The sequence below is a fragment of the Trichosurus vulpecula genome, chromosome 2 (assembly GCF_011100635.1).
Source record: "Trichosurus vulpecula isolate mTriVul1 chromosome 2, mTriVul1.pri, whole genome shotgun sequence".
Lineage (NCBI taxonomy): Eukaryota > Metazoa > Chordata > Mammalia > Diprotodontia > Phalangeridae > Trichosurus > Trichosurus vulpecula.
The window spans coordinates 164120859-164148476 of NC_050574.1; the positions used below are offsets into that span (position 1 = coordinate 164120859).

The 27618-nt window shown below is 43.5% G+C and overlaps 1 protein-coding gene across 1 annotated transcript in view; it reads left to right on the top strand.

Moving 5' to 3' along the window:
* The window catches only part of PKNOX2 (PBX/knotted 1 homeobox 2), a 351167-nt gene that overhangs the window by 257878 nt on the left and 65671 nt on the right, over window positions 1-27618 (top strand). Inside the window, exons 5-6 of the mRNA XM_036747254.1 lie at window positions 9119-9258; window positions 27439-27610. Of these exons, the coding sequence (XP_036603149.1) occupies window positions 9119-9258; window positions 27439-27610 (312 nt within the window). The remainder of the gene's footprint in view (window positions 1-9118; window positions 9259-27438; window positions 27611-27618) is intronic.

Genomic DNA, 27618 nt, shown 5'->3' on the forward strand with positions numbered 1-27618 from the left:
AGGCCATGCAGCTGTGACAGGCAGCCCTGGGTTCAGATGTTTTCACACTTGCTTTACATTCCTCTCATCTCTTTAAGGGCTGCAGAGCCCCCTGCCTTCCAGGCTGCTGGTGAAACACTCACTTTGCAGCAATACAGTGAATTCAGCCAATTTCAAAGTTCCCCTGAGCCTTTTCTGTGGCTGTGATTGACAGCTCCCTGTGGCCCCAAGGGCAATACCCCAGGGACCCTGTTTAGGAACTTACCTTCTCTCTCTTTGACATATCAACACTGACTTTTCTCATCTTTTTTTCCTTTTCTTTCTTTTCTTTTTTTCCTGTCGGGTCTTTCTTCTCTTTGTGCATGGCTCTATCTCTATCTGGTCTGTTGCCATCTTTTTTTTTTTTAAAATATTGAGCAAGGTCCTTCTTGACTTGGCTCACTCAGATGCCTGACCACCCTGTGGCTGTGTTGACTGAAGAAGCTTCAGAACTTCAACTTTAGGCATAATTCGTGAGCTCTTTATGTTCCTTGTTTGGTATACAGTCAGCAAATTTACTTTTAAATGTGGAAAAAGTCCATTGTTGAATGACCTGGCTGTGCTTTTCCTTAGATAATTCTTTTCTTCACCTAGACCCCAAATCCTGCTGTCGTATCATCTGTCCTTTAACCAGTCATGGAAGTAAGCATGAGTCCATAGGTACAAGGCTTAAAAAGAAATCTGGGTGGACCTAATAAAAATCACACAGTGAGCCTCAGGAGAAATTTCTTATGTTCTTTCCTCCTTTCCTTTGGTCTTCATGGGCAGGGTGGGAATAAGGGCAAAGTGCTAGAGGATTCTAAATGTTTGTTGTAGGCAGATTCTGGTATTCTTAGAGCTTAGTGATTAACAGAAATGAGAGGGAGAAAAAAAGAAGCAGGAGTATGATGGCAATTCGGGGCTTTTGTTCTAGCTTTACTATTGGGTTCTATGCAGCGTTAAATAGTTACTCTCACTTCTCTGTGCTTCAGTTTGTTTCTTTTTAAAATAGGGCAAAATACTTTATCTACCTCACAGGCTTTTTGTGGGAATCAAATGAAATAATAAATGTGAAAAGCTTTTAAAAGTATAGAAATTAGTGTTAGTTGATGGTTTTTTTTTTATTTTATTGGGAAAGAAGATCAAGGCCCATGAAGATTTTGCAAGCTAAGCATTTATTTAGAAGTATTTAAAAATAGCAATTTTTCAAACAAAAAATATCCATCCCTTCATGTCCTGCTTTTGAATTCTCCCTCAGTTTTTTTTTTCATTCATTCAGACCATAGACTAATGAATTAATAACATATTTGGGATTTGTAAAAGTCCGAGTACCCCACAATCCATCCAAGTAGCTAGATTTAGCCTGACCTGATTGTTACTCCAGGTGGAGCAATGGAAAGAGTGCTGAATTTGGAGTCAGAGGTCCTGAGTTCAAATCCTGTCTCTGCTACTTCCTACCTATGTGACATTGGGCAAGTCATTTGACATCTCCTGGCCTCAAGTTTCCTCATCTGTACTGTGAGGGGGTTGGACTTCATGACTTCTGAGACTCCGTCCTGTTCTAAGTCTCCGATCCTATAATTTAGCCTTTCCTCTTCTCAAGGAGACTGAGTTGGGGAAGGGGTCAGGTTTAGAGGACCTCAAATGCTTGACACCGAATCACAGAATCCTCAGGAATCCCCTCTATCGCATCACCACGTGGCCACAAACAAAGCTGACCAAAACAGAAAATGACAAAAGCTAGAGAAACTGTGGGGAAGCAAGTACTTAATAATATTGCAGTGTTGAAACTGTGAAGTGAAGTGGCCATTCTGGTAAGTAGTTTGGAACCATGACCAGCGAGTTATTCAATTGTGTACCCCCACCCCCACCCAAAGAGAACAAAGGGAGAGGAAAACAACCCATATATACAAAATATACTTAAAGCAGCTCTTTTTGTGGTGTTAAAGAAGTGGAAATTAAGGAATCAATCAATTTGGGAAAAGTGGAACAAGGTATGGATAGGAAGGTAATTGAATACTCTTTTGCTGTAAAAAATAAAAATGATGAAGGGAAAGGCTCCAGAAAAAGCTAGGAAGACATAAAATGAGTAGAACCAGAATGATTTCTACAATAACAATAATATTGTAAGGAAAAGCGGCTTTGAAAGGTTTAGGAGTTCTGATCAATACAATGACCAACCACAAATTCAAAGCATTCGTGATGAAGCATGCTTCACCTCTATCTCCATATTTTCTTTTTTTCCTTTCCTTTTTTTGGAGGGGGGGTGGGGAGGGAATGGGGGAACATGGAGTTTATTTGATTCACGATACATATTTGTAATGGGTTTTATTTTTCTTGCCTTATCAACAGGTGAGTGAGAGGTGGAGGAAAGGGAAGAATTTAGAACTGAATAAAATAAAATTGAATTTTTTAAAATTGGCCATACAGCCTCTGCCTAAAGACATCTATTGATAGGGAACCCAGTACTTCTCAAGGTCACTCATTCCACTTTTAGACAGCTCTAATTTTTAGAAAGCTTTTCTTTATGTCCAGCCTACATCTGCTTCTCTGAAACCTATATCCATGGTTTCTAGTTCTGCTGTCAGGGGCCAGGCAGAACAAATCTAATCCTTCTTTCATGTTAAATGTCTTCAAATGCAGCAAGACCCCTATCACATCCCACTTTGTATTCCTCTTTTTCAATATAATATCCCCAATTCCTTGGATTATTCCTTGTATTCATGACCTCTAGTCCTCTCACTATCCTGGTTACTCTTCTTAGAATACAAATGCATCAGCATCCTTCTCCCCTTTGCTTCCCCTACAGTGTAGTAAGGGGCCCCCACGTTAGAACCACCTGGCCTCTATCCCTGAGAAAGGACATCCTGCTGACTGCCAGCTGTCCCATGAAAATCTACTTAAAGGCCTCAGCTTTCCCTAGGTCCTTGAAATTCCCCCTGGCTGCCAGGAAACCTGGTCTCTATGTCTAGTTCACCCAGCAATTGTGAAGGTTGTTCATAAGCCTGAGCCTAAGATGTATTGGCTACTTCTGATACAATACTAGGCCTCCAAAGTTACATTCATCACATGTTCAGAAAACGCAGGGCTTTGAGGTTTCCCCACTGGTATGAGAGCTCCCATGTTCCTCAAAGTTACCCAGACCCTTAGAATTCCCATGTGACAATATCATGTGACTTAATATCATTAGGAGTGGATGGGAGGACTCTGACATTTGCCATAACTTGCTGTGGTGACCCCCCCCCCATAGTGCAGGAGTAACAACTAGTTACTGGAGCAGACCAGCAGTGGTATTTTAAAGCTTTAGAGACCCAGAGAACCTCCCTCTGACCATAAGGCTTTTGCATGAGCAATTTTGGGGAATCCTAGTGTATCATACAATTTGGCCAGTCTGTCATTCCTCTACTCCCCATCACAAATAATACAGTGACTACAGGGACCTAGGGAATAGTGACCCACCAAGGGGTAAGTCCTGAGCACAGAACCTGCTTACCTCATTTTCTTTAGACAACCCATCAGGTAGAAAAGTGGTACTTCAGGTCTCTCAGAACAGAAATTTGCTTGGTGTTGGGCCTACCTGTGGGGTTGCAGGAAACAATAACAACTCACATTTACATGGTTTACCAAGTGCTCTCCTCACACACCTGTGAGATAGCTAGTATATCATTATCCCTGTTTTATAGGTTGGGAAATAGAGGCTCACAAAGGTGGGTTTACTTGACCAAGATCACATAGGTAGAAAATGTCTAAGTGGAAAGAACAGGAATTTGGAACCGGAAGACACAATTCATTAACAGATCCTGCTGCTTACTATCTGTTTATGACCTTAGACACTTACTAGCTGTGTGACCCTGGACAAGTCACTTAACCCTGTTTGCCTTAGTTCCTCATCTGTAAAATGAGCTGGAGTAGGAGATGGCAAGTCACTTCAATATCTTTGCCCAGAAAACCCCAAACAGGGTCACAAAGAGTTGAACAGAATTCAATTACAATAAAATAAAGAGGTTGTACTTTGTTTTCTCATCTGTAAAGTGGTAATAATATATGTGTACTACCCATCTAACATTGTGAGTTTCAACTGAGATAACATATTGACGGTGCTTTGTAATGATAAATCATTTTGTAAACATGGGTTATGTCTGTGATTTACATGTTTTGTGGATTATTGGTAGCAAACGTCTAATTCCCCTGCTGCACAACATACCTGCATCTTTAGCTACTCCTCCCCAAACCCACTCCTACCCCCGGAGAGGGAAGGGTTGAGAGAAATCCTCAAATCAGAGACCTGTTTGGCTGGGTTCCTGAGAAGCCAAACTGTGCCCGCAAGAAAAAAAATGCCCAAACATTGGTCAGTGATTTCATTGGTGCAGATGTTCCCTGTACACGAGTGGATGCTAAATCCTCCATATCTTAGTAGGTCATCTTCATTCAGTGTTCTGGCCAAAGAATCCCTATCACCTGGTAGCCAACCTTTTGCTTGGAGAGCCTCTCCAAAGTGAGCTAGGCTGGTTCTCACAGATAGTCTGCTATGGGGCCTGCTGCGGAAGCTCATCCACCATGCTGGAAGTGCCAGAGGGAGAGCTCCAGAAACCCAGCTCCAGAAACTCCTCATGCCAACAGGGTGAATCACAGGTGCTTTTCTTGGAAGCACCGCAGCATTGGCCCAAATTGAAAAGAGTGAAGATAGCAAAGAAGGAGTAACTGTGTGATGTAATCCAAAGTTCAACAAAAGTGGCTTTGGCGTCATCAAGGGGCAGGTGTTGAGAAACAGCTTGATGTACTGTGCCAGAAAGAACAGTGGAGCTGGAGTCTGGAGACCTGAGTTCAAATCCCTAGTAATGTGATCCTTTCTGAGCAAGCCATGTCATGTTACCTCCCCAAGTCTCAGTTTGTTCATCAGCAAAATGGAAATACTCCCTGCCTAAAAGATGGTTGTGAGGCACACAATCTGTAAACTCTAAAGGGGGTTAGAACTGTGAATATTACTTGCTATCTTTAATTCTTTCACTCCTCTCCCAAATAATTGGGACTTGACTGAAAAAAGGAGACAGCCTATATCAATTTCTTTGAGCTCTTTTTTCAGTCTCTGGGCTCCCCTGGAGCATTATGGTGAGAAGGCAGAACAAACCAACTTCCCTCCTTTCATTGATCAGCGACCAGTGTCTTCCTGAACCAGGCCCCTCTTTAGGAAAGGCTTTTTCTCAAGCCATCTGTGCCTCCGTGGGGTGTGGGTGGAGCAGTCCTTCTTCAGATTTGACACTGTTTGTCCCCTGGTGTTAAGGAATTCTTTTTCTTAGGGGATCAATTTGACTTCTTTTTTTTAACCAGAACTCTAGATTGAGGGGGGGACCCTGCCCCTTAATCCATGAAGTCTCCAGTCGTACACTGACCCCTCAGCAATTCTACCTCATTAGGTAAAGGACTTGGACTGGGGAAAAGGCAACCAGAACCAGCGGGATCTCCAGCCAGCACTGCACAGGGAAGCAAAAGGATATCTAGCAGAGGCCAAGAGGCCTGTGTCCTATGCAAAAATCATGAACCTTCTCTTCAACTTTCAGCTCAGTCAGTCCAGGGAGATCTATTTAATACACTTATTCACACCTAGATATTAGTGATTTCGGTTATATTTACTACTTAACAGAAAAGAGAGGACAATACTTAATACCATGAAAATAATGGGGGGGGGAGGTGGGTGGTAAAAAAAAAAGCTTCAAAAGAGTCTTTTAAATCTCCTTTCAGCTCTAAATTTAAGATGGTAAGTGGTGGGCTCACTATCCCAAATTTTATGATGGAAAGGGAAGGGACAGGATGGGGCAGGGTGAAAAAGAGAGGAGAGAGAAAGAAAGACAGACCGAGAACAGCAATGGCTGGTGGCCCAGACTGTTATCTGAAGGCCATCCCATCCTGAAAAAGGACAACTTTTAAGATTCCTTCCTTCTCCTCTTCCCTCATCCCCTCAAAGAGACATTGATCCATCCATAAATCCAAGTGAGATTTCAAGAAGGAAATGGTGAACTTCAGGACTCAACCGTTTGGACAGTTGCCAGAAGCCAAGAACTCTGGCCAATTGAACCTTAGAGCCAGGAGTGTCTGGACAGGTCAGAGGATCCCTAGTGCAATGTAGTAAACAAACAGGGAGCCCTCCACACACTATGGAGAGAAGAAAGAAACAGGACAGGTTGAGGAAGAAAACTAAAGTGGAATCAGTGGCTCTTGCCCTACCCCCACTGGGATTTTTTAAGCGCCTCTCCTATCACTCCCCTCCTCCCAGCCCCTGATTCTCTTTCCACCCCACCCCCCTTCTTCTCCACCCCATTCCCCCCCCCCCTTCTCCACCCCCAGGCCCTGCTGACAGCTGCAGGTCATCCTCTCTGCCTTTGAGCTCCAGCTGTTGGGAAATGGAGGTTTCTGGCTATAAAAGGAAATCTATTTAGAGATAAACACTCACTCCCCAAACCCCAAGGAAATGCAGAGTTTGCCGAATTGGCCCCCAGGAGTTTTATAAATTTGAGTCATCACCCTCCCCTAACTCTGCTTTCAGCCTTCCTCCCTCTCTAGTTATTAGGATAACTACTGATGCCTATTGGGATGAGGAAAGTGACCGGCTTTGATTTGCATTTTATTCCAAGTTTTCCTTTTAAATGCCTGATCTGGACCTCCATCTTGAGAGGAAGTATGAGAGAAAGAGGAACCAGATTCTTGATCTCAGTCATAGGTCACTTGAGAAGGGGCTAAAAACTACTCATGCCTGGATGGCTTAAAAGGAGTTACCTGCCCAATTTGCATTTCTTATTAAGGAACCCTGTAGAAACCAGAATCCTTTACTCTGTGAAAGAAGTAGTACTCCTTGCTGAAATCCTGAACTTGTGCATAACTCGACTCTTTTAGAAATCAAATCACATTTTAAATGGCATTCCCTTCCACAAAGCAAAGATTTCTTGCTTGAGAAAATCAAATCATTCCTTTTTTCTCAGACACCCCCCACACCTCCCCCCACCCCCGCCATTTCTGTTTTGTGAACTAGGATTTTTACACTTTGGGTTTTCTTAAGGTAGGTTATGCCTATGGTTGCTTGCTCCACTCTCTTGGGACACATCACTGTCAGGTGGTACAAATGAGTCTAGGCCAGTGGTTAATAAAAACTGAGGTAATTGGCTTTATTCCCCTGCTGGGGAAAGAGTGGCTGGTTTCCTTAAAGTTTTTTGTTTTGTTTTTTTTCCTATGCTATATTCAGTCTTAGCCACTGAACTCTTGGGCTTGCCTCTCCTCATGTGGGGCTATCATATTGTCTGTTGTATCTGTGAGGACTGACCAGGTAGTAAAACTAATACAGGAGTAATAACAGGAAAAGGGCTGACACCTCCTGTCAGGCCTCTTGGGTTCCCTCATCAATTCCAGTTTGCTGAACCCCATGAGTTTTTCTTGCTTGGGGGCCATGTTTTTCCCAGCAGCAGAGACCGTGGGAGGAACTTGAGTTTGTCTTTCTTGCTGGATTTCTTGCTTGGGATGAACCAGCTTTGGGGGGCACTCTCCAGTTTGGTCTGCCACTGCCCAATAGGGTTTGTGCTGACCTTTCTACTCTTGATTATAAAATGTTAGAGGTAGATGGGTGCTTTTTGGACATGCCCAGTCAAGGTGGTAGGAGCCTGTTATGATTTCTCAGTGTTAGAGTGGTAACAGTGCCCAATCCACAGTAAAGAGCTATGCAGATTTCCTAACCTACAGTGATGATGATATCTGTATCACTGTCTTTTCTCTGGTAAAAATGATGGATGTATCCAATCAGCCAAAGCTGTGTTTTTCCTTCTGTCTCTGCGTATAATATTGCTTGTGATGGAAGATGACATAGTGGACAAATTCCTTTTATATCCTCTTCCCTCATCCCTCCTCTCTACACTAGAAATAGTGGGTTTGGGCTCATCTGAATATGTACTTCAACTCCCAAGTGAAAGCAAGTACTGGACCACATGATTTCTGGAAGTATATTTTCTTAAATTTAGGATCTATGGTATTTTTAGTAGTTAACATTTATACACTGTTTTGAGGCTGGTAGAGCACTTTACATAAATTAGCTTATTTGATTCTATGCTCACAACAATCATATGATTTTTCTATTATCCCTCTGTTACAGATGAGGAAACTGAGGCTGAGAAGTTTTCCAGATCATAGATTTACAACTAGAAAGAACCTTAAAGGTCATCTAGTCTAACCCTCTCATTTTACAAATGAGAAAAGTGAGATAAAGTGACTTATCCAATGTCACAGCTGGTCTATATCTCAGTAGGATTTGAACCCAGGTCTTTCTCACTTTAAGTATGGCATCCTATTAACTATGCCACCTAGCTGCCCCACCAAGAGTATGATTCTTGCAGTTGCCCTCACATGCATACTCAGAGGGATCGTTTCTATAGAAAGTATGCTAAGGTAACATAAAAGCATGAGGCCTTGGCATGTACTGGTTATATGATCATATTTTTAAAGTATGCTTATTTTCCAATAAGACCTACATCTCTTCAAATGACTATATGAATTCTTCGTGCAGTTGTAGAATCATTTAGGGGCAATTAAAACAATTGAAACTTTTAACTCTGACTTAAAGCAAACAGAAGAAACAAGTCCTCACTCAAATGGGAACTACTTCAGCTTCATTTCATTGGTTTTCAAAGTGACTGTAAGCTAAGGTCTTAAGACCTGAATGTCTCACAAGTGCCTTTTAAAAAGCAAAACAAAATGGAACGTATATAGAAAGCTCTAAAATTTGCAAAAACTCTGCATAGATTAGCTCATTTCTGCCTTGTAACAGCCCTGGGATGTAGGCACTATTATTGATATTTCACAGATGACGGAACGAGCTGAGGGAGGTTCAGTGATTTGTTCTTCAGGGTCACAGATGTGGAAAGTGTCAGAGCCAGGCAATCCTGGCTCCAAGTCTAGCTAGTACTGTAAATTAAACCATTTACGCATATATTATTTTACTCATAACTTATTTCATGTTCCTATATATCATCTTTTTTGCATATCAGGATGGACATGCTCCCTCCAAACTTTATCCATAAGGAGGCCAGCTATCTTAAATGTATTAACTTCCTTTCCTCTTCCCCTGCCGTTCTTTTCTCTGCAGATGACGGCGACCGCCCAGCCACCCACCAAGGCTCAGGCCGTCCATATCTCAGCACCTTCAGCTGCTGCCAGCACCCCAGTTCCCAGTGCCCCCATCGACCCCCAGGCTCAGCTGGAGGCTGACAAGCGTGCTGTATATAGGTAAGAGACACTGCAGTTCTCGAGATCCAGCTTTATTAGGAGGTCTACCACTACTGCCTCTCCCCCCACCCCTTCATCCTCTGAGATGGGGATGGTGGCCATTGCAGGGAGGGAGCCATTAAGGCAAGAACTACATTTTCCTTCCTCCTTCTTTAGATTCACAGATTTCCTGGGTTCGTTTGGCCTTCTAAAAATCATCTAGTTTATCCCTCTAACACTAGTCAGGAGTTTCTCAAATCCTGCTGATTAGATTAGCTTTTGAGAGATAAAGCAATTATAGCTTCACTTGGTCTAGTTCCAGTGTTTGATACTAACCTTTGGGAACCCTTCCTGATACCTATCCTACCTGTATACCATCCTATCTCATTCTTTGTTGTTCTGAGAACAACATGGAGATGAAGAACACCTGCTCTTCCAGTTTTCCCAACTGTTAGAAGATTTGAAGGAAGTTTGGGAAGTCCTTCAGAGAAGGGAAGAGTAGACCAAAGATGATTCAAACCGTTATCCACTAAGGCACTTCAGCCTGGGGTTGGCTCTGGTGCCACAGGAGGTTTTTATTAAGAAGGTTGGAGATCTCTGCAATATTCGCCCAGCAGGAATCCTCTTTCAACCCTCCTTCCACCATTGCTCATTGGGCAATTCAGCTCTCATCAATTCAAATTGTACCCCAGAACTTGGCAGGTGCTTGGCACATAGTTAAGAGCTCAATGCTCTTCCTTCCTTTCTTCTTTCATTCCTTCCTTCTTTCCTTCCTTCTTCTCCAAAAAAAGAAACAGTACCATAGGATATATGTGTTAAATCCCCTCAGCAAACTGATTACTTATAGCCTAACATTTGAACTTGTAGGTGGCAAGGCTTCCCAAGATTGGCTATCTCCCCCTGTTATACAACCTGTGGAAAGAAAGCTCTCCTACCACCCCTCCTGTCTTCTTATCCTTTTTCTATTCCCCACCCCTAACCCCTACCTCCATGACGAGAGAAAGTGCAGGTTCTTCCATAGGCCATTGCATATTTTAGAAAAGATGATGATAAACTGGAGTCCACCTTCAGGAGGAAGGATTGGGATGGTGGAATGACTGGAGACCTTGCAATATGAGAAGGAATCGATGAGAACTGAGAATATTTAGTGTGAAGAAGAAAAGACTTAGGGAAAGATAGGGTAGCTATCTTCAAGCAACTGCACCTGCTATCATTTGGTAGCAAGGTTAGATGCATTTTGCTTAACCAAGAGGCCAGAACCAGGAATCATGGATGGAAAATGCAAGGAGCCACTTTTTCAGCTAAATATAATGGGAAAATATCCTCATAATTAGAACTCATTCCAGAAATGGAATGGGCTGACTATAGAAGTGATTAGGTTTCCCTTCCCTTTACTGGAGGTCTTTAGGAAGAAACTGAATGGTTCCTTGTTGGAAATGTTATATTCCAGTAAGCTCTTCTAGATAGCTTCCAACTCTGAGATTCTCTGATTCTAGGAAATACCCTGTGGGAGCATTAGACTCTATGGTGGTACTTTCCATCTCCTGGCATAGGCTCCCATTTCACTTCAGCACTGTATCCTAGAATATAAACTCCTAAAGAATAAAGAATGTTTTCATTTTTGGAGCATCACTGGTTCTAGAGAATATCACTAGTACCTAGCATGAAGCCTGACATACAGTGAGTGCTTATTATAACGCTTATAACTACATGGAAACAAAATCAGTGAGCACTCTCTGGTAGCAGCTGCACCTACCCCACCACTGTCCGTTTTGTCTGCCTCTGGCTTCCTGCTACAGTTAACCCGGAGGGCTCTATCTCAACTCATCCCTGCTTCTATTAAAACTTGACTTCTCTTCGGCAGCCATTGAGTGGGACTGGCGGGAGGGTTTAGCTGGGAGTGCAGTCCGGCACTCCTGTAAGGTCTAGGAGCTCAGGGTAATTTTAATTAGATTTGCCTGCCTCCAGGAAGCGTGACTACTTCAAACCACGTTGGGGAGTCAGCATTTCATGTCAATAAATGTAACAAGACCCTTTCAATTCATATTAGTGTTTGGGCACTGGCTTTTGTGCCTCTCTCCATATATATCCCAGAGGCCCAGATGAAGAAAAGTCAGCCGAGCCTTGGTGCTCGCATCTGCCCGTCCCCCTTCCACCTCTTCCTGGCTCTGTGAGGGAGGAAGGCAGGAGGAGGAGTGCTGACAAAAGTGGGTGGATATGTGCATGTATATACAGCATATGTGTGGTAGCAGGAAGGTTTTATTTGGGTATCAGAATGGAATGAATTGCTTCCCCTCTGACAGAGAAACTGGAGGAGGTGCAGATTGGAGGTGGGGGTGGGGAGGGGAGGGAAAGCAGGGGCCTCCTTTAATTGGATCATACCAGAGCATCATCGAGGCTAATCAGCAAGGCAACACAAGGAGCTCCCCAGCTCAGATTAATGATTGCAATATAATCTGAGCGGATCTGATGATTGGATGCACATCGAGGCTAATTGCATTTATAGGCCCCCAAGTGAGGTGGAGGGGTGGCCTGAGGAGAGGAAGCCCAGCATGGTGGGTTGCTACAGGTTTGGACCTAGCTGAGGAGCCCCCTCTACTTCCCTCCTTCAAACACTACACCTCAGGGTTTTTCCCAAACAGGTGAAAACACACAGCATGGCCTGCCCATTCTCCCTCTTACATTGTGGTAATGGGTAATGTTGATCCAGCGCCCAGAGCATGTCAAGCGCTAGCTGGCACATACAAATTAGACTGCTGGCTGCTTGGTGAGGGGGGCAAAGAAGGTGAGGTTAATCCGGCTTCCTCTCTTCTCTCTCTTCTAGTCTCCTTCTTTCCCCTTTGAAGTGTGTAGGTTCCCATGGAAACTGTGATTTCCTGGGGAGGAGCTGAGTGGCAAGGAGCTGGGCATGACCAGGTGTTGGGGGTAGTGAGGGGGAGGATGACTCTCCAGAGAATTTATCTCCTAAGCCCCAACTTCTCCCCTAAGGCCTGACCATTCGATCATTAAAGTTTACACAATGCCCTGAGAACCCTGGGGATGGTCCACTATAGGATCCTACTTTTGATAAATGAATGCTAGCTTCATGTCATCTAGGAGCCAGCAACAAAAACAAGAGAATAATAGACATTAGCACCTATTTAGCTTCTCCGCTGAAAGGTACTAGATAAAAGACCCACAGGGCCAGGTCACTAGGGTAGGGTGACCGCCAGAATTGGCGAGACAGCTTCCCACATTGCCAGGTGCGGACAAACCCCAGAGAGACAACTTCCCCTGCTTTTCACTGATGGTAATTTCATCCTGTCATTACACAAGGGAATAGGTTATCGTCTTCTTCCAAAGACCTTGGTACTGTAGCCTTTCTCCAATTTTTTTCTTTCCTTCTTCCCTTCATCATGTCTTCAGCACAACACACAGCTTCTTAAGGTTTAAAAATAGTCTATATGCAATTTACAGGTGTTGTTACTTAAACCAGCTACCCTAGGTGCAGCTTGTTGGCTTAGTGAACAGAGCTCAGGAAGACTTGAATTCAAATCAGCCACAGACACTTATCAACCGTGTGCAAGTCACTTAACTTGCATTTGCCTCAGTTTCCCCTACTGTGAAATGAGGATAATAATAGCATCTATCTCCCAGGGTTGTTGTGAGGATCAAATGAAATAATATTTGGCCCTGGCACACAATAGGTGCTTAATAAATACTTGTTTCCTTCCTTCCAGGTTTCATTGCAAGGGTGAGATGCTCGCTCTTAGCCATACTCCTCCTAGGAATTAGTTTTTCCTTGCTGCCCCCAATCAGGGTTCCAAGTGGAAACTCTGAATCTACTTGTACTCCCAAATTACTGGTTCTGTCCTCCCCTGGATTTCACCCTGCCCTCCTTTATCAAGTCAAGTCTTTTTATGGCATTTTGTCAGCTAGGACAAGTCCCCAAGTGACCCCAATGCTTTCAAGCCTTTTCTAGTTGATATACCCCTCCTTGCTGCCTTAGCAGCCTAAAACTGACACCAAATCATAATGCTATTTTCTTTTCACTTTCTCTTGCTTTCTGCACTCCTTTCTGAACATTGCTTCTGTATAATCTTATGTCTATCTCCTCAACTATTATCACATTTCCAGGTCTCTTATTACGTGTACACTCAGTAGTCCATATTCAGTTCATTCTAATGCAGTTCACATTTTTACTTTTCTAAGGTTCTTTTTGCCCCACCCAAACAAACACATATATGTAGGAAAGGAAATTTTCATCATATTAAAACAACTCACCTCCCACCCATTCTTGTTCTTTCTTTTCCTGGAAAAGAATGAAAAGTATAGATTTTCTTTTGGCCACCAGCTAGACGCCTGGCTGTCCTCAGGTTTGTCCCATTGGATGGGTCGTACTGAGCCAGGTGGACCCTTCAGAACCCCTAGACCCCCTGGCTCATCCCCTCTGTCTGTAGAGTCTGAGGAAGTTATTCATTATAGCATCTATAGGAAATAGCTGATTAATAGCTCCCAGCCTCAGAATAAGGTAAACTAATCCATGTGTGGGATATGATAAGTTTTCATTTACTTTCATTCAACTGAGGTTAATCAACAGACAAGAAAAAAAAGCCTAGAGCAGTAGATAGTCTTGGATTAAGAGTCTAGAAGACTGTTACCTCAGACTAGCTGTGCGATCCTGGATCAAGGCCTTTCTGAGCCCCACTTTCCTTATCTGTTATGTGGGGATAATAATAGTCTTTACCTCAGGGTTGTTGTGAGGATCAAATGAGGCAATATATATATATATATATATATATATATATATATATATATATGTATGAAGTGCTCTGCAGAGATGTAAGTGTTATTTACACATGAGTTATTTCTTGAGTGCTTACTAGGTGCTTTGCACTATGGTAGATGCCCCACTCTGCTGTGGAGTTTATTTTTAATAATATTTTTTTCCAGTTACATGTAAAAACAATTTTTAAAATTTATTTTTTAAAAATTTTGAGTTCCCAATTTTTATGTGTATGTGTGTGTTCATGTAAAACATGTTTCCTTGTTGGTCATATTGTGAAAGAAGAAACAGACCAAAAGGAAAAAAAGACATAAAAAATAATAAAGTAAAAATAGTATGCTTCGATCTGCATTCAGACTCTGTCAGTTCTTTCTCCGGATATGGATAGCATTTTTCATCACAAGTCTATTGGAATAGTCTTGGATCATTGTATTGCTGAGAATAATAGCTAAGTCATTCATAGCTGATCATTGTATGGTGCAGCTGTTACTCTGTATCATGTTCTCCTGGTTTTCTTCACATTGCATCAGTTCGTGTATGTCTTTCCAGTTTTTTCTGAAATCTGCCTGCTTGTCATTTCTTATAGCAGAATAGTATTCCATTACATACATATACCACAGTCTCTTCAGCCATTCCCCAATTAATAGACATCCCCTCAATTTCTAATTTTTTGCCATCACAAAAAGAGCTGCCATAAGTATTTTTTTTTACAAATAGTTTCTTTTCCCTTTTGGAGGGTGTCTTTGGGGTACAGAACTAGGAGTGGTATTGCTGGATCATAGGGTATGAATAGTTTGATAGCCCTTTGGGCATAGTTCCAAATTGCTCTCCACAATAGTTGGATCAGTTCACAACTCTACCAACAGTGCTTTAGTGTCCCAGTTTCCCCACATCCCCTCCAACATTTATCATTTTTTTTCTGTCATATTAGCTAATCTGATGGGTGTGAAGTAGTACCTCAGAGTTGTTTTAATCTGCATTTCTCTAATCCATAGTGATTTAGAGCATTTTTCAGAGGACTATAGCTAGCTTTGATTTCTTATTCTGAAAACTGCCTATTCATATCCTCTGACCCTTTATCAATTGGGGAGTGACTTGTATTCTTATAAATTTGACTCAATTGTCTATATTTTTGAGAAATGTGGCCTTTATCAGACATACTTGCTGTCAAAATTGTTTCCTAGCGTTCTGCTTTCCTTCTAATTTTGGCTACATTAGTTTTGTTTGTGCAAACCTTTTTTAATATAATCAAAATTGTATCCATTTTATATCTTATAATGCTCTCTATCTCTTGTTTGGTCACATATGCTTCTGTTCTCCATAGATCTGACAGATAAACTCTTTCTTACTCTCCTAATTTGCTTATGATATCACCCTTTATGTCTAAATCATGTACCCATTTTGACCTCATCTTAGTATATAATGTAAAATGTTGGTCTATACCTAGTTTCTGCCATACTGTTTTCCAATTTTCCCAGCAGTTTTTGTCAAATAGTTTTTGTCCCATAAGCTGGGGTCTTTGGGTTTATCAAACAGACTGCTACAGTCATTTACTGCTGTGTCTTGTGTACCTAACCTATTCCACTGATCTACTACTGTACTTCTCAGCCACTACAAGATAGTTTTGATGATTGCTGCTTTATAATGTAGTTTTAAGATCTGATACTGTACTGTGGAGTTTAGAAAAAACATACTTCTATTAAGCAAACATTTATTAAGGGCCTGCTGTGTGCAAGGAACTGGACTAGGCAGCTAGGCACAGTGATTCCTCTCAGGGAGCTTAAAACTTACTCTAGACATAGAAAGTTAGAAATGATCAGCATAGAATGATCTGAGAAATTCAAGAAAGGAAGAATTCCTTTTCAGGGATCAATGAAAGCATCAGTAAAGAGGTGGCATTTGAGCTAGTCTTCAGAAAAGAACAAAGATATCAGTAAAGATGGTGGCAGAAGGCAGAGGAGGGTGATGGTATACATAAGGTCAAGATCAGGAAACAAACAGCTAGTCCTCCTTGGCTGAAGCATACAATCTGGAAGAGGAACCCTAAAGCTAAAAAGGTAGGTTATTATCACAGTACAGATTAGGTAGGATCTTGAATGCCAAGATAAGTAATTTATATTTTACTTGGGAATCACCGGAGGTTTTTAAGTTGAAGAGTGACATGATTAGAGAGGAGTATTAGGAATACTATTTTGACAATTATGTGAAAGATAAATTGGAAAGGGAAAATTTTGTGGAAACAGAGAGGCCATTTAGGAGGTCCCTATAATATATAGGTAAGAAATGATGAATCCAGAATCTAATATTTACCTTAAGAGTTCCAAGGAAATCAGGAGGGATGTCAATGAAGGCTGGAAGAAGCACAAATGCAGTGAGATTTGAGGCAGGGCTTAATAGTAGGTAGATTTTGGAACAGCACAGGAAAGAATAGGACATTTCAGGTCAGGGAGAAAAAGTGATTGAAAATCAGCAATGTTTTCATAGGACAACATAGGAGACCGTCCTGTTACAGTGAAATGTGTATGCTGGAGAGAAAGTTGGAAGGCTGAAGTGAAGCCAGATTATAGAAGGTTCTTCATAGCAAGGCAAAGGAATTTAGATTTAGGTTCTGATGTAGGATCTTGAGACTTTGAGGTTCTCTGTTTCTTGGAACTCAGGACTCTTCTTCAGCGCTCATTTTTGGTTCCCAGCCATGAATGGCATTGATAATTGGTGAAGATCTCTGAACCTGATCCCATGACTTAGGCCACAAGGAGAACTACTCTACAGAGTAGTCTCTAACCAGACTCCAAATGCTCCAGGGCGGGAGTGGGGAACCTGGGCCCTCTAAGTGCTCAAGTGCAGCCCTTTGAAGGAATCCAAATTTCACTGAAGAAATCCCTTTAATAAAAGGATTTGTTCTGAAAACTTGGACTCAGTCAAAAAGCCACACCCAAGCACCAAGAAGGCCACATGTGCCCTCAAGGCAGGTTCCCCACCCCTGCTCCAGGGGAAAATTGTAGAGAAATTTTGTTTAGATCCAAGTCTTTATGGATATTATGTGATTCTAATTGTGGCTCAAGGTCCCCTTGGGACATTTATTAACTGAAAGGGGTTTAATTGATCCACTTTTGGGGGTAGGCAGTAGTCTTTTTTTTAATCCCAGAAGGGGAAAGGAATCTAGAACTTTGATTTGTCATAACTTACTTCACTCATTCAAAGAAGGTAGCACCAGCCCCAGAGTCAGGAGAGCCTGAGTTCAAATCTGGCCTCAGACACTTACCAACTGTGTGACTCTGGGCAAGTCACTTAACTTTGATTGCCTCCTCCCCTCCCCTCCCCCACAAAAAACCAATGACTAATCTTTAAAAAAAAAAATTAATGCGACTACTGGTCTGCTGCTTCCAGTCTTGGAGAGTTGCCTGGGGGCACTGAGAATTTGTGACTTGCCTAGGGTCATTCAACCACTTTATGTCAGCAGTGGACTTGAGCCCTTAACTTTTGTCTGATGCTGAAGTCATCTCTTTATCCATGCTGCCTGTTGTTAAAATAATGGATGAATGAATGAATGAATGAATGAATGAATGAATGAGCCCCAGAAGAGCTGGAGATAGAAACTCTAGGTGGAGGGGGGAGGGAGGTATTGGGCAGCACCAGCCCAAGCAAGTGAGGACAAAGGAGAAACAAAGACCCTCCTGTGATTTTGCTCCCATGAAATCTCTTTGGTCTGCTCTCTGGGAACTAGAGCTTCCTAATGAAGTGTCTGAAAGGGAATTTTTCTAACCTCTGACCCAGGGGTGTTTGGGCTCCAAAAAGATAAAACTCATTTAACTCTATAGGTTCCTGGAACATTATAGATGGTTCAGGAAATAATTTTAGGGACCATTTGCTCTGATACCCTCATTTTGCAGAAGAGGAAGCTTGAGGCCAAGTAAAGGCCTCAGATTTGCCCAGAGTCACACGGGTAGTAGGTTAGCAGAGTTGGTATTTGAAGTCAGTTCTTCTAACACCAAATCCAGCATTATTTTCCAATACATCATATTTCCAACATACCACTCCATCTTAACAGCAGAGAAGATGCCCTCTCCAAGGAAACCTGGGGGAACCAACCGCCCACCATACACATCTAAAAATGTACTCTCTAAAAATACACCCTCATGGCTACAGCGTCATACCTGGGATAAAAATATGACCTGTTACCATTTGCCTAGCTCTCCCTCATTCACACTGCCTCCGCTCACCATTCCCTATCTGTTGTAGATGTGTATATGAGCTAGGGTTAGGGGCAGGGGTGGGGGCCAAGGGCTAAGCAAAGCCTCTGGGACATTTTCAACTTCTCCCTCTCCTCCCGGCTTGCTTCAGTCCAGCAAAGCTCATCAGAAACCAGGCCCATTCCATGGCCCTTTAGAAGCTGAAATCTGAGCCTACGGCCTTGAAATGTTGCCTTTGGAGAGGAAAGGAGCGGCACAGTGCCAGGGTGGATCCTGTTGTTGAAGTCTCAGAGTTGGCAGCTGCTTTGTGTTCTCAGATGGGGGGGGGGGAGGGTGAGGGCAGTGTCGGCACAGTGAATGGAAGCACAGCCCAGAGGAGCTAGATAGATGAGCGTGGAGTAGAGGAAGAGCATTGGCCTTAGGAGTCCAAAAGTTCTCAGTATGAACCCTGCCTCAGTGACTGCAGGTTTGTCATTTAACTAGGCTCTCTGAGCTTTACTGTCCTCATTGGGAAAAGGAGAATGATAACATTTGGGCTAGGCTTCCTCATAAGCATACCCATAGGATCAACGTATTTAGAGCTGGGAGGAAACTTGGAGATTGTCTAACCCAACCTCCTCAGTTTTGCAAAGGAGGAAATTGAGGCCTAGGTCATTGAAGTGACTTGTCCAAGGTCATAAAGGTTATAAATAGCAGAACTAGGATTTGAACCCAAGCCATCTGATTCCAAATTCCTGTGAGCAAAGTGCTCTGTAAACCCTAAAAGTACCATGAAAATATAAGTAACTAATAAGAGTTGATCAGGGCGTATTTGTTCCAGAATAGTCTCCAATGTTTCCCGGATAGTCTTATATTGCCATGCCACTGGAAAGAGATGAGAAGAAGGAAGAGAATATTGGTAATGGAGGTGGTTTTGAATTGAGCCTTCAGAATGATTATGATGTTTTAGGGTGGGGGGGGGGGTGTGGCACTGAGTTTTGCTGGAGAAAAAGGCTAACACATATCACTGTCAGGGGTCAAGTTTGGTCACTGACTAGTCCTCCTTCATCCCTAAAAAGGACACTTCATAGGCCATTAGACAAATACCCTCTGAGCCTGACTCTCTCCACTAGCCTCATCCCACCCCATTATTCTAGTCACTAAGAGACTCCAGACAGCCCAAGAATTCTGTATCCCTATCCACTGAACTAACTATGAGCTACCCAGATGAGGTGAATGATGTTGGGGGCTCTGGGAGTTCCCCATTCCTCTGCTACCCTTCCCTACTTCTAGTGCTCCTATGGGGAGAAGTGTTAGCTTTTTCAGGGAGCCCCCAAGGTCAGGTACAGGGAGAGCCAAGGATGTAGGCTGGGTGGGCAGACTGCCACACAGTTGGCTGGGCCTGTAATTGAGGTCTGCCGTCCTGGCCAAGGTCGTGATGGAGGGGATGGCTGAGCGATTCGGAAGGGACGGCGCCGTGTGACCGTGAATCATGAGGTTTATCACCCAGAAAGAGAACTCAACGTTAATGTCTCCCCCTGTGTATGACCAGTCTCTCTTTGACTCTGCCTCTCATCCTTTCTTTCTCTCCCTTTTTATAAAAAAAAAAATCTCTCTGACTTTATTCTATCTTTGCCTCTGTCTCTGTCTTTTTCTATCTCTGTCTCGCTGTCTCCATCCCTTGCTTCTAAGGTATGACATTATCTTTTCGTCTCTCCTACAGAGTATAGCAAAGGCTTAATTAACACCGGCTTGGATTGGGGATGAAGTTGGGACAGTTTGAAGAGGTCTCAGCTTTCCTTCACTGAGTCTTGAACACGAGAAAATGGACTTAAGCCATTATAGAGGGATTTTAGTTTGACTTATGAATGGACTTCCAGATAGTAACAACTCTTGTCCCTATAGCACTTTAAGGCTTAGAAAATACTTTCCTAATAACAAACCTGTGAGGTAGGTGGTAGGAGTATTATTGTCTCCCTTCTATAGATGAGGACACTGGCACTCAACGAGGATGAATGATTTTCCAAAGGTCACACACCAGTATAACGTAGTGGGAAAAGCAGGCGTTTGGACTCAGAGTTCTTGGGTTTGAATTCTGAGTCTCCCATGTATCATCTGGGACATTGGAAAAGGCAACTTAAACTTTTTTGGTCCAAGTTTTCTTATCTACGGTGTAAGGATGCTGTGTTAAACGATTTCTAAGATTCATTTCAACCTTAAATGCTATTGCTTATGACTCTTGGAACAGAAGATACAGGATCTAAACGCGTACTTCCTAACTCCAAGTGCATTGCTTTTCTCCTCCACTACACCCTGATGTTTCTTGCTTAGATAGTATATATATATAGAGAGAGTTCCTAACCAAGGGATGTTGTGACAGTTAGTTTTCTGTAGGTTTATGAAAATGGTCAAGAGCTCTCTCTGTCAAGTCTCTGTTAAGGACAGCTCCTCAGAGCCAGGGGGAGGGACCAGATGACCTTTGAGGAGTTCTTTTCCTTGCCTGAGGAACTTTTAGTGAATCTTAACCAAGAAGGTCAGGACCACTTTGCCCAGAGTGAAAAATAGACATGGGGTGAAAAGTCAAAACCTTTATAAGGCATAGGAAAAGAAGGGGACCAACCATAGACCTGTACTCTTAATACTGCCTTAAGGGCTGCAGTCACAGGGTCTTGCCCCTCTCCCAGGCAGCCTTGAAGGCCCCAGCCCATGACCTGCCTCCAGGCTGGGCAGACCTAGCTGGGAAGTTTAGATGAGATGTACAGAAGTCAAAAGAAAAAAAATGTCCGATGTAATTAAACCAAACTATAGCTTAAACCCCCATAGAAATCAACATATCCAGTTTAATCACTTTCTTAAGCTAGTACTACAGTTCTGTTGAAGGGGCTCTTTCTTTGAATCATCAGGCCCTCACAATATCCTGAGCTTGATTTTCGTTCAGATGCTCCTCGTGAGGGGGGAGGGAAAGGGGAAGGGGACAGGATGCAAATGGAAAAAGAAATAATAAAACATTATTTGAAATAATTTCTTTCTACCTTCCTCCCATGAGCAAGCTGTCTCTTGGTCTCCCCTCCTACCTCCATCCACACTCACTGTTCCATTCCCCTCCCGGATCCCAGGCAGCAGCAGCACAGTGCTGAATGTGCTAAATTAGGCCATTAGAGAAATTCATTTCTCTTTATTAGTCTGTGTCAAATCCTTTTTATTAGTGGCTGGAAACGACCTCTCTTCTGCAGTAAAATGTCATGCCAGTTCAGCCCTTTTATTTGTTCTGCACTGACGAGGCTCAAACTCTCCCTGAATTAGTGCTGTGAGATTTATTTCCTCCAAATTTTGAACGGCTTAAGAGAGGGTAGAGTGGGAGGGAGAGAGTCGGGAGTGAGGAACGAGGAGAGATGGAAGAAAGTAGGGAGGGGGAGAGGCTTGGTTGAGCTCTGGTGGAGGTCAAATGCTCTGAAGACCCAAGAAATAAAACCTAATGATCATCCTCCAGATCTCTCACATCTTCTTTCAAGGGGTTTGTACTATATTCCCATGTTTGTTTTTCCAGCCCTTTATGGAGAGTTGTGGTGGGGGCCATCGGGAAGTGAAATTGGTTTGGGCCCATTTTACAGATGGACAGACTGAGGCAGAGAGAAGCCAACGGCTATTCATTCCCCATTTATTCCCTGTTACTGAGCAAGAGGTAAACGCTGGAACCTTCCAATGCCGGAAAAAATGTGAGGGAAAAATACCTATTGGCTCTTAGGTTGGGTGTAATATTCAGCAGAGCTTAACTTTATGAACCTTAAGTCACAAGATAAGAATAATAACTGCTTTTTACATGGTTCTTTAAAGTTTACAGAACACTTTCCTCAACAACCACTCTGTGAAGTAAATAAGTCACATAGCATTATTATTTTCAGATCAGGAAATTGAGGCCTCAAGAAGTTAAATGCCCGATGTCACATAGTTAATAAGTGCCAGCCACTACCGGTACTAAAACCCATGTTTTCTTGGGTCTTTTTTTCTGTGATACTTAGCAGAGAATGAGGTTGGACTGGGAATGAGTTTGAGGTTTGGTAGGGGACAGGGGGTGCAGAGAGGGTGCTTTATCAATATCCATGCAATTTCTGCCTTGAAGCCAAAGGTGCCTAGCTTGAGAAGAGTTAAAAATGAACCCTTCCCCTGGCACCCCTGAAAGCATGATGTTACCTGTAAGCACATTCCCCATCACCAGACCCTGGGCTAAAATGAGGGATGATGCCCCTTACTTACTGCCTGGCTGCTCCTGATGCATAGTGTGAGCCCAGCCTGCCTGCCCAGCAGCCCAGAGTGGCAGACTTCCAGACTTCACTAAGCTCACTGCAGAATGGTTCCCTGAATGCCAAGATACTCAGTGATTGCCTCTGCCCAGCTGGGCTCCTCATTCTAAGGCCTCCATGGCCTCTCAAGCTGGCCCATGCTATGTTAACTGCTTCTTTACAGAGTAACCAGCCCATGAAGTTCATGATCAGAGAGTTGAGCCTGAGACTTCTAAATTGAACTAGACCCTTGATTTGGCTCCCTAGCTTTGTAGTGCCGTGGGGACCTGGGGAACCATCCCAGTCTTCCATATGGGAACTCCCCAAATTCCCCAGTCCACTCCTATACCTCAGAACTAATTCAGATCCAGACTGACTTTTAGGCATGTAAGGGAGGCAAGGTTAGTAAAATGAGAATTTAGAATTAAAATGACCTTAGAGGTCACCTCATCCAGTCAGCTCACTTTAAACTTGAAGAAACTGAGGCCTAAAAAGGTGAAGTGATTTGCTTCAAGTCACACAGGAAATAAATGGCTAAACTGGGATTTGAACCCAGATCCCTCAAAGCCATTGGTCTTTCCACTGAACCACACTACTTACTATGCAAGATCCCTTTGGAGTGGTTAAACATACTATAAAATGCTATTATTATGCTCCAGTACTATCACTCTGTGGTGATGGGATGAGTTAACAGCATAGCCATCCCAACTACCCCTAAACCTCTTGCTAGTTTCTATCTACCCCATGAGCATGACTTCCTTCAACTAGTAAGGCAGGCTATTAGTTGTTGTTCAGTCGTTTTCGACTCCTCATGACCCCATTTGGGGTTTTCTTGCAAAGATCCTGGAGTGGTTCGCCATTTCCTTCTCCAACTCATTTTACAGATGAGGACTCTGGCAAACAGGGTTAAGTGACTTACCTAGGACCACACAGCTAGTAAGTGTCCCATGCCGGATTTGAATTCAGGAAGATGAGCTCCTGACCACCTACCTGCCCCTAGGCTACCAGTTAGAGATAATCAATCCCTTAGCACAACCTTAGCCCCAGCCCTGCTCTTCCAGGCAGTCCCCTAGGGAGGGTGGATGAGAGTATAACATCACCCTTCTCTCTGCCGCTTAGCCTCCATTGCCCTGCCTTGGTGTAGGGCCATTCATTTTAAAGGCAATCGGGCTGCTAAAGGTTCTAAATCCAGCTGAGGAACAAGCTCCCAGGGGCCGAGGAGGACAAGGAGCAGCTTGTGGGACGCGTGCGTTCTACCCCAAACTAGATACAGACCTAAATAACATGCTCCAGGCAAATATAACATCCACACACCATGTCTCTGTACAGCCTCATGTACGTCAGAATCATAGCTTCACACTTAAAGGGGTCCCCAGAGCTTGTTACCCAGCCCCACCAACTTACTTTACAGATCAGAAAATGGGTCCAGAGAGAATAAGTGACTGGCACATAGGTACAGAGTAGCAAAGCCAGGATTAGAACCCAGGATCTCTGACTCAAAATCCAATAACACCACACATCACGTATGACATACCCAGTATACAAGTACATTGAATACATACGCCACACAACACCTCGTTACACATACTACAACCCACAGCATATACCGTACTTCATATACCGCACACACACAACCCTACACAAACACACACACACACACACACACACACACACACACACACACACTGCTGGGTAGAAGCGCACACAGTCGGCTCTGCCCAATAGAAAAAGAAAGTGTGGAGAGCAGTGGTAAGGTTGGGGGGCTCGGGGCTGCACTCCCACCACCTGGCATGACTGCTGCGGATTATTAGTTCCTGGTAATTTAGTGCCCTTGTACAGAGTCGATTTGTGCCTTTCATTCCTAATTGATCTAGTGGCTGTTTAAATGGCAGCAGGCATCTGTTGAGAGTAGAAAGGTTCATAAGGCGCAATAATTCATAACACCGTCTGGAATTTGCCTTTCATGTCCCTCAGCTAAACCACTGCAGGGCTCTGCTTAAATTACAGCCACTGAGGCTTTCTTTGGTATTCTGCTCAGGGCCCTGAGAATCTTGCATTAAACTGGGATCAGGTTAGATTAGACTATAATATGCTGTGGTATTAGTGGCTGCAAATGAAGACTTATACTGGAGTTTAACCCTTCACCTGGTTCTCCCTTTGTCTTCAGCCTGTTGGTCGTCTAAGCCATTGTTTTCCCCCACCTTCCCTCAGGACTCTCCTGCCTGTGCTGAATAGTTCTCCCAGCTCGATGGATGGCAGGGTTGGGCCGCCCCGAGATGCCAGCCCTTTAACTGCGGGATGCACACCTGCTTATAGCCTCAATGCCCAGCTGTTTATGCACTGTACCACCCCCTCCCCCAAACTAGAGGGAAGCTGGTGTCACAGGGATGCTCTCTGCCAAGCTAAGCAGTTCAGCGGAAGGCAGGAATTTATTGTTCCTCATTCCCCACTGTCCCTGGGTCCAACCAGCCAGGTGTGTTGGAGTGTTTGGGGAGAGTGGCTATAGGGATGATTGAAGGGTTCTCTATTCTTTTTTCTCAGTAATAGTCTCTTAGACTTAGAAGAGATCATGGAGGTCCTCTTTCCTCTTCCTCTTCTCCCTGTTTTCTCCACACCCTCCCTGGGCTCCTAGGCCTTGCCTCACCAGACAAGATGCTCTCTCCTCCTTCCTGTGTTCAGTTATTCAGTATATGTGGAAAGAAGATAGACAACAGTAGATAAACAACACATCATCTGCTTCTGTGGACGGGGAATTTGTGTTTGGTAGGGAGATGCTCCATAGACTCCCATGCACACCTCCCTTTCTCCAAGCAGCTAGGGATTAGCCAGAGAGAAAGGAGCAGGATTTGGCGGCCACAGGAGGCTGAGGAGATAGGCTAGGGAGGGATTTGCAGATGCTTTTCTGAACCCCAGGGAAGGGAATGGGCTATTAATAATGGAAGTATCCAAGGTCACACACACACACACACACACACACACACGCACATGTACACACTCTCTCTCTCTTTCTCTCTCTCTGATTTTGAGATATGTTGGACTTTTATTCATTCAATAGAAATGTGAACTAGACATGCAAGCAAGCACAGGCATATATACTACAAATGTCCATATAGACATGAATGCAGTACAGAAGCTGCCAAAATGCCATGCTTGCATTCGTTTGTGCAAATACCTGAACTCATGCTCACACGTGTGCATATACAAGCAATAACAGTGACTGTCTATGGACAGCAAGATCACAGCCACCTAAGTCTGCAGAGGAAGTGTCTAAGTGGACACACATCCACATACAGATGTGCTCTTCCACATCCAAAGCCTCAAGAACAGGTAGCTCCAGATAACCAATGACTAGTCAGATTTCTGACTTCCCACTGTGCTCAGTTCTGGAGCTTCAATTTGGTAATTCAATGAGCATTTATTAAGCACCTAGTGTGTACCCTATTAATCACTTCCTAGAGTCCTCATCCAATACCTCCTGTGGAATGGAGATGAGACTGAGTTATCAAAAGCTATGTCAGCGAAACTCTGGCCAGCCCCACCTTGGGGTACAGGTCTAGTGATATGTTATATCTGCTGCTCAAGGAAAAACCCAACTAAGTTTGGAGAGGCTTATTGCCAGGTTGGTTTCAATGGAGGGAGTGCCTGCCCTCGCCTGGTCTTAAAAAATGGATTATCTATGAAATGCACTAGGTGCTGAGGAAAATTCAAAGTGAGTAAGACATGGTGTCTACCTTCAAGAGCTTATATTCGAGGTGAAGATAAGACAGGGACACAAATAATGATTATATAAAATAGAATATAAGTATATAAGAGACACATATGGAGGGTATTGAGATTACAGGAGGAAGGTCTCACTTCCATCTGATAGGACTAGGAAGGACTGTCAGGAGGAAGTGTTCCCACAGTTGGGCCTTAAAGAACAAATACAATTTCAATAGTTGGAATGAATGGCTGAAAAAGTTTTAAGCAATTACTCTATATGCCCAACACCGTACTAAGTGCTATGGATATAAATACAAGCAAGTAAAATAGTCTCTACGTTCTTATAGGGGAAGAAAGCTACAAGTGAATAGTATCCATAGATTGTTTTAGACAGAGGGGATGGTGATTGAATTCAGAGGGGGAATTGCTGATACATCCTTTTTAGGAGTGTTTAGGAGAGTTGATTATTGTTCTCAGAACTAGATTTGAAAAGTGGATATGAGAGAGAGAGCAATCAGAATCTGGGAGGCTCCTTTTAGTGTAGAGAATGGTGCTAGGAGAGAAGTCATAGAAGTAGGAGAGCATGGGGTATGTTCATGGGATAGTTAATGCTCCATTTTTCCCAAGGTGTAGAGTTATAGGGAAGAGGGAAGGTCTGCTTCTGTTGACCAGGAATTTGTGTTTAGTAGGGAGATGTTCTGTAGACCTCTGTAGATATACACTTCCCTTTCTCATAGCAGCTAGGGATTATCCACAGAGAAAGAAGCAGGATTTGGTGGCCAGAGGAGGCTGTAAGATGAGACTAGATAGGTAGGTTAGCCCCTAATTGTGGAGGGCCTTGAATACCAAGTTTTAATTTTATCCTGCAGGTGGGTGCCCATATTATTTCCTTCTGGGGTTGACTGTACAAAAATTAGGCACTTCCTCCATTGGTGGGTTCTTGACTCCTGAAACGTCTTTAAAGATAAAAAATAGAGGTACCAGTTGAGCAACAGCTGAAGCCTCCTGGGAGCTGCTCAGCCAGCCAGGCTTCAGGAACTTCTGATCCCTTGCTAGGGTCATCCAGCCTGGACCCATCCATATCCAGGGGAGAGAATGCATTCCTTCAGCACATTCTTAAATACTTGAGAGGATGAGCCAGGATTATAGGGCTTCCTTCTAAGGGAGGAGAGGTTGCAGAAGTGAGGGTAAGAGTCTCCAGGGTGGTAAGGAGACCCTGGGATTGCCTACTAAGCAATATGGCCTCTGTGTGTCTGTGTGTGTGCACTGTTGGTGTCCCCTACAGGCACCCTCTCTTCCCACTCCTGACGCTGCTGTTTGAGAAGTGTGAACAGGCCACCCAGGGCTCTGAGTGCATCACCTCAGCCAGCTTTGACGTGGACATCGAGAACTTCGTTCATCAGCAAGAGCAGGAGCATAAGCCCTTCTTCAGTGATGACCCGGAACTGGACAACCTGGTAAAGTC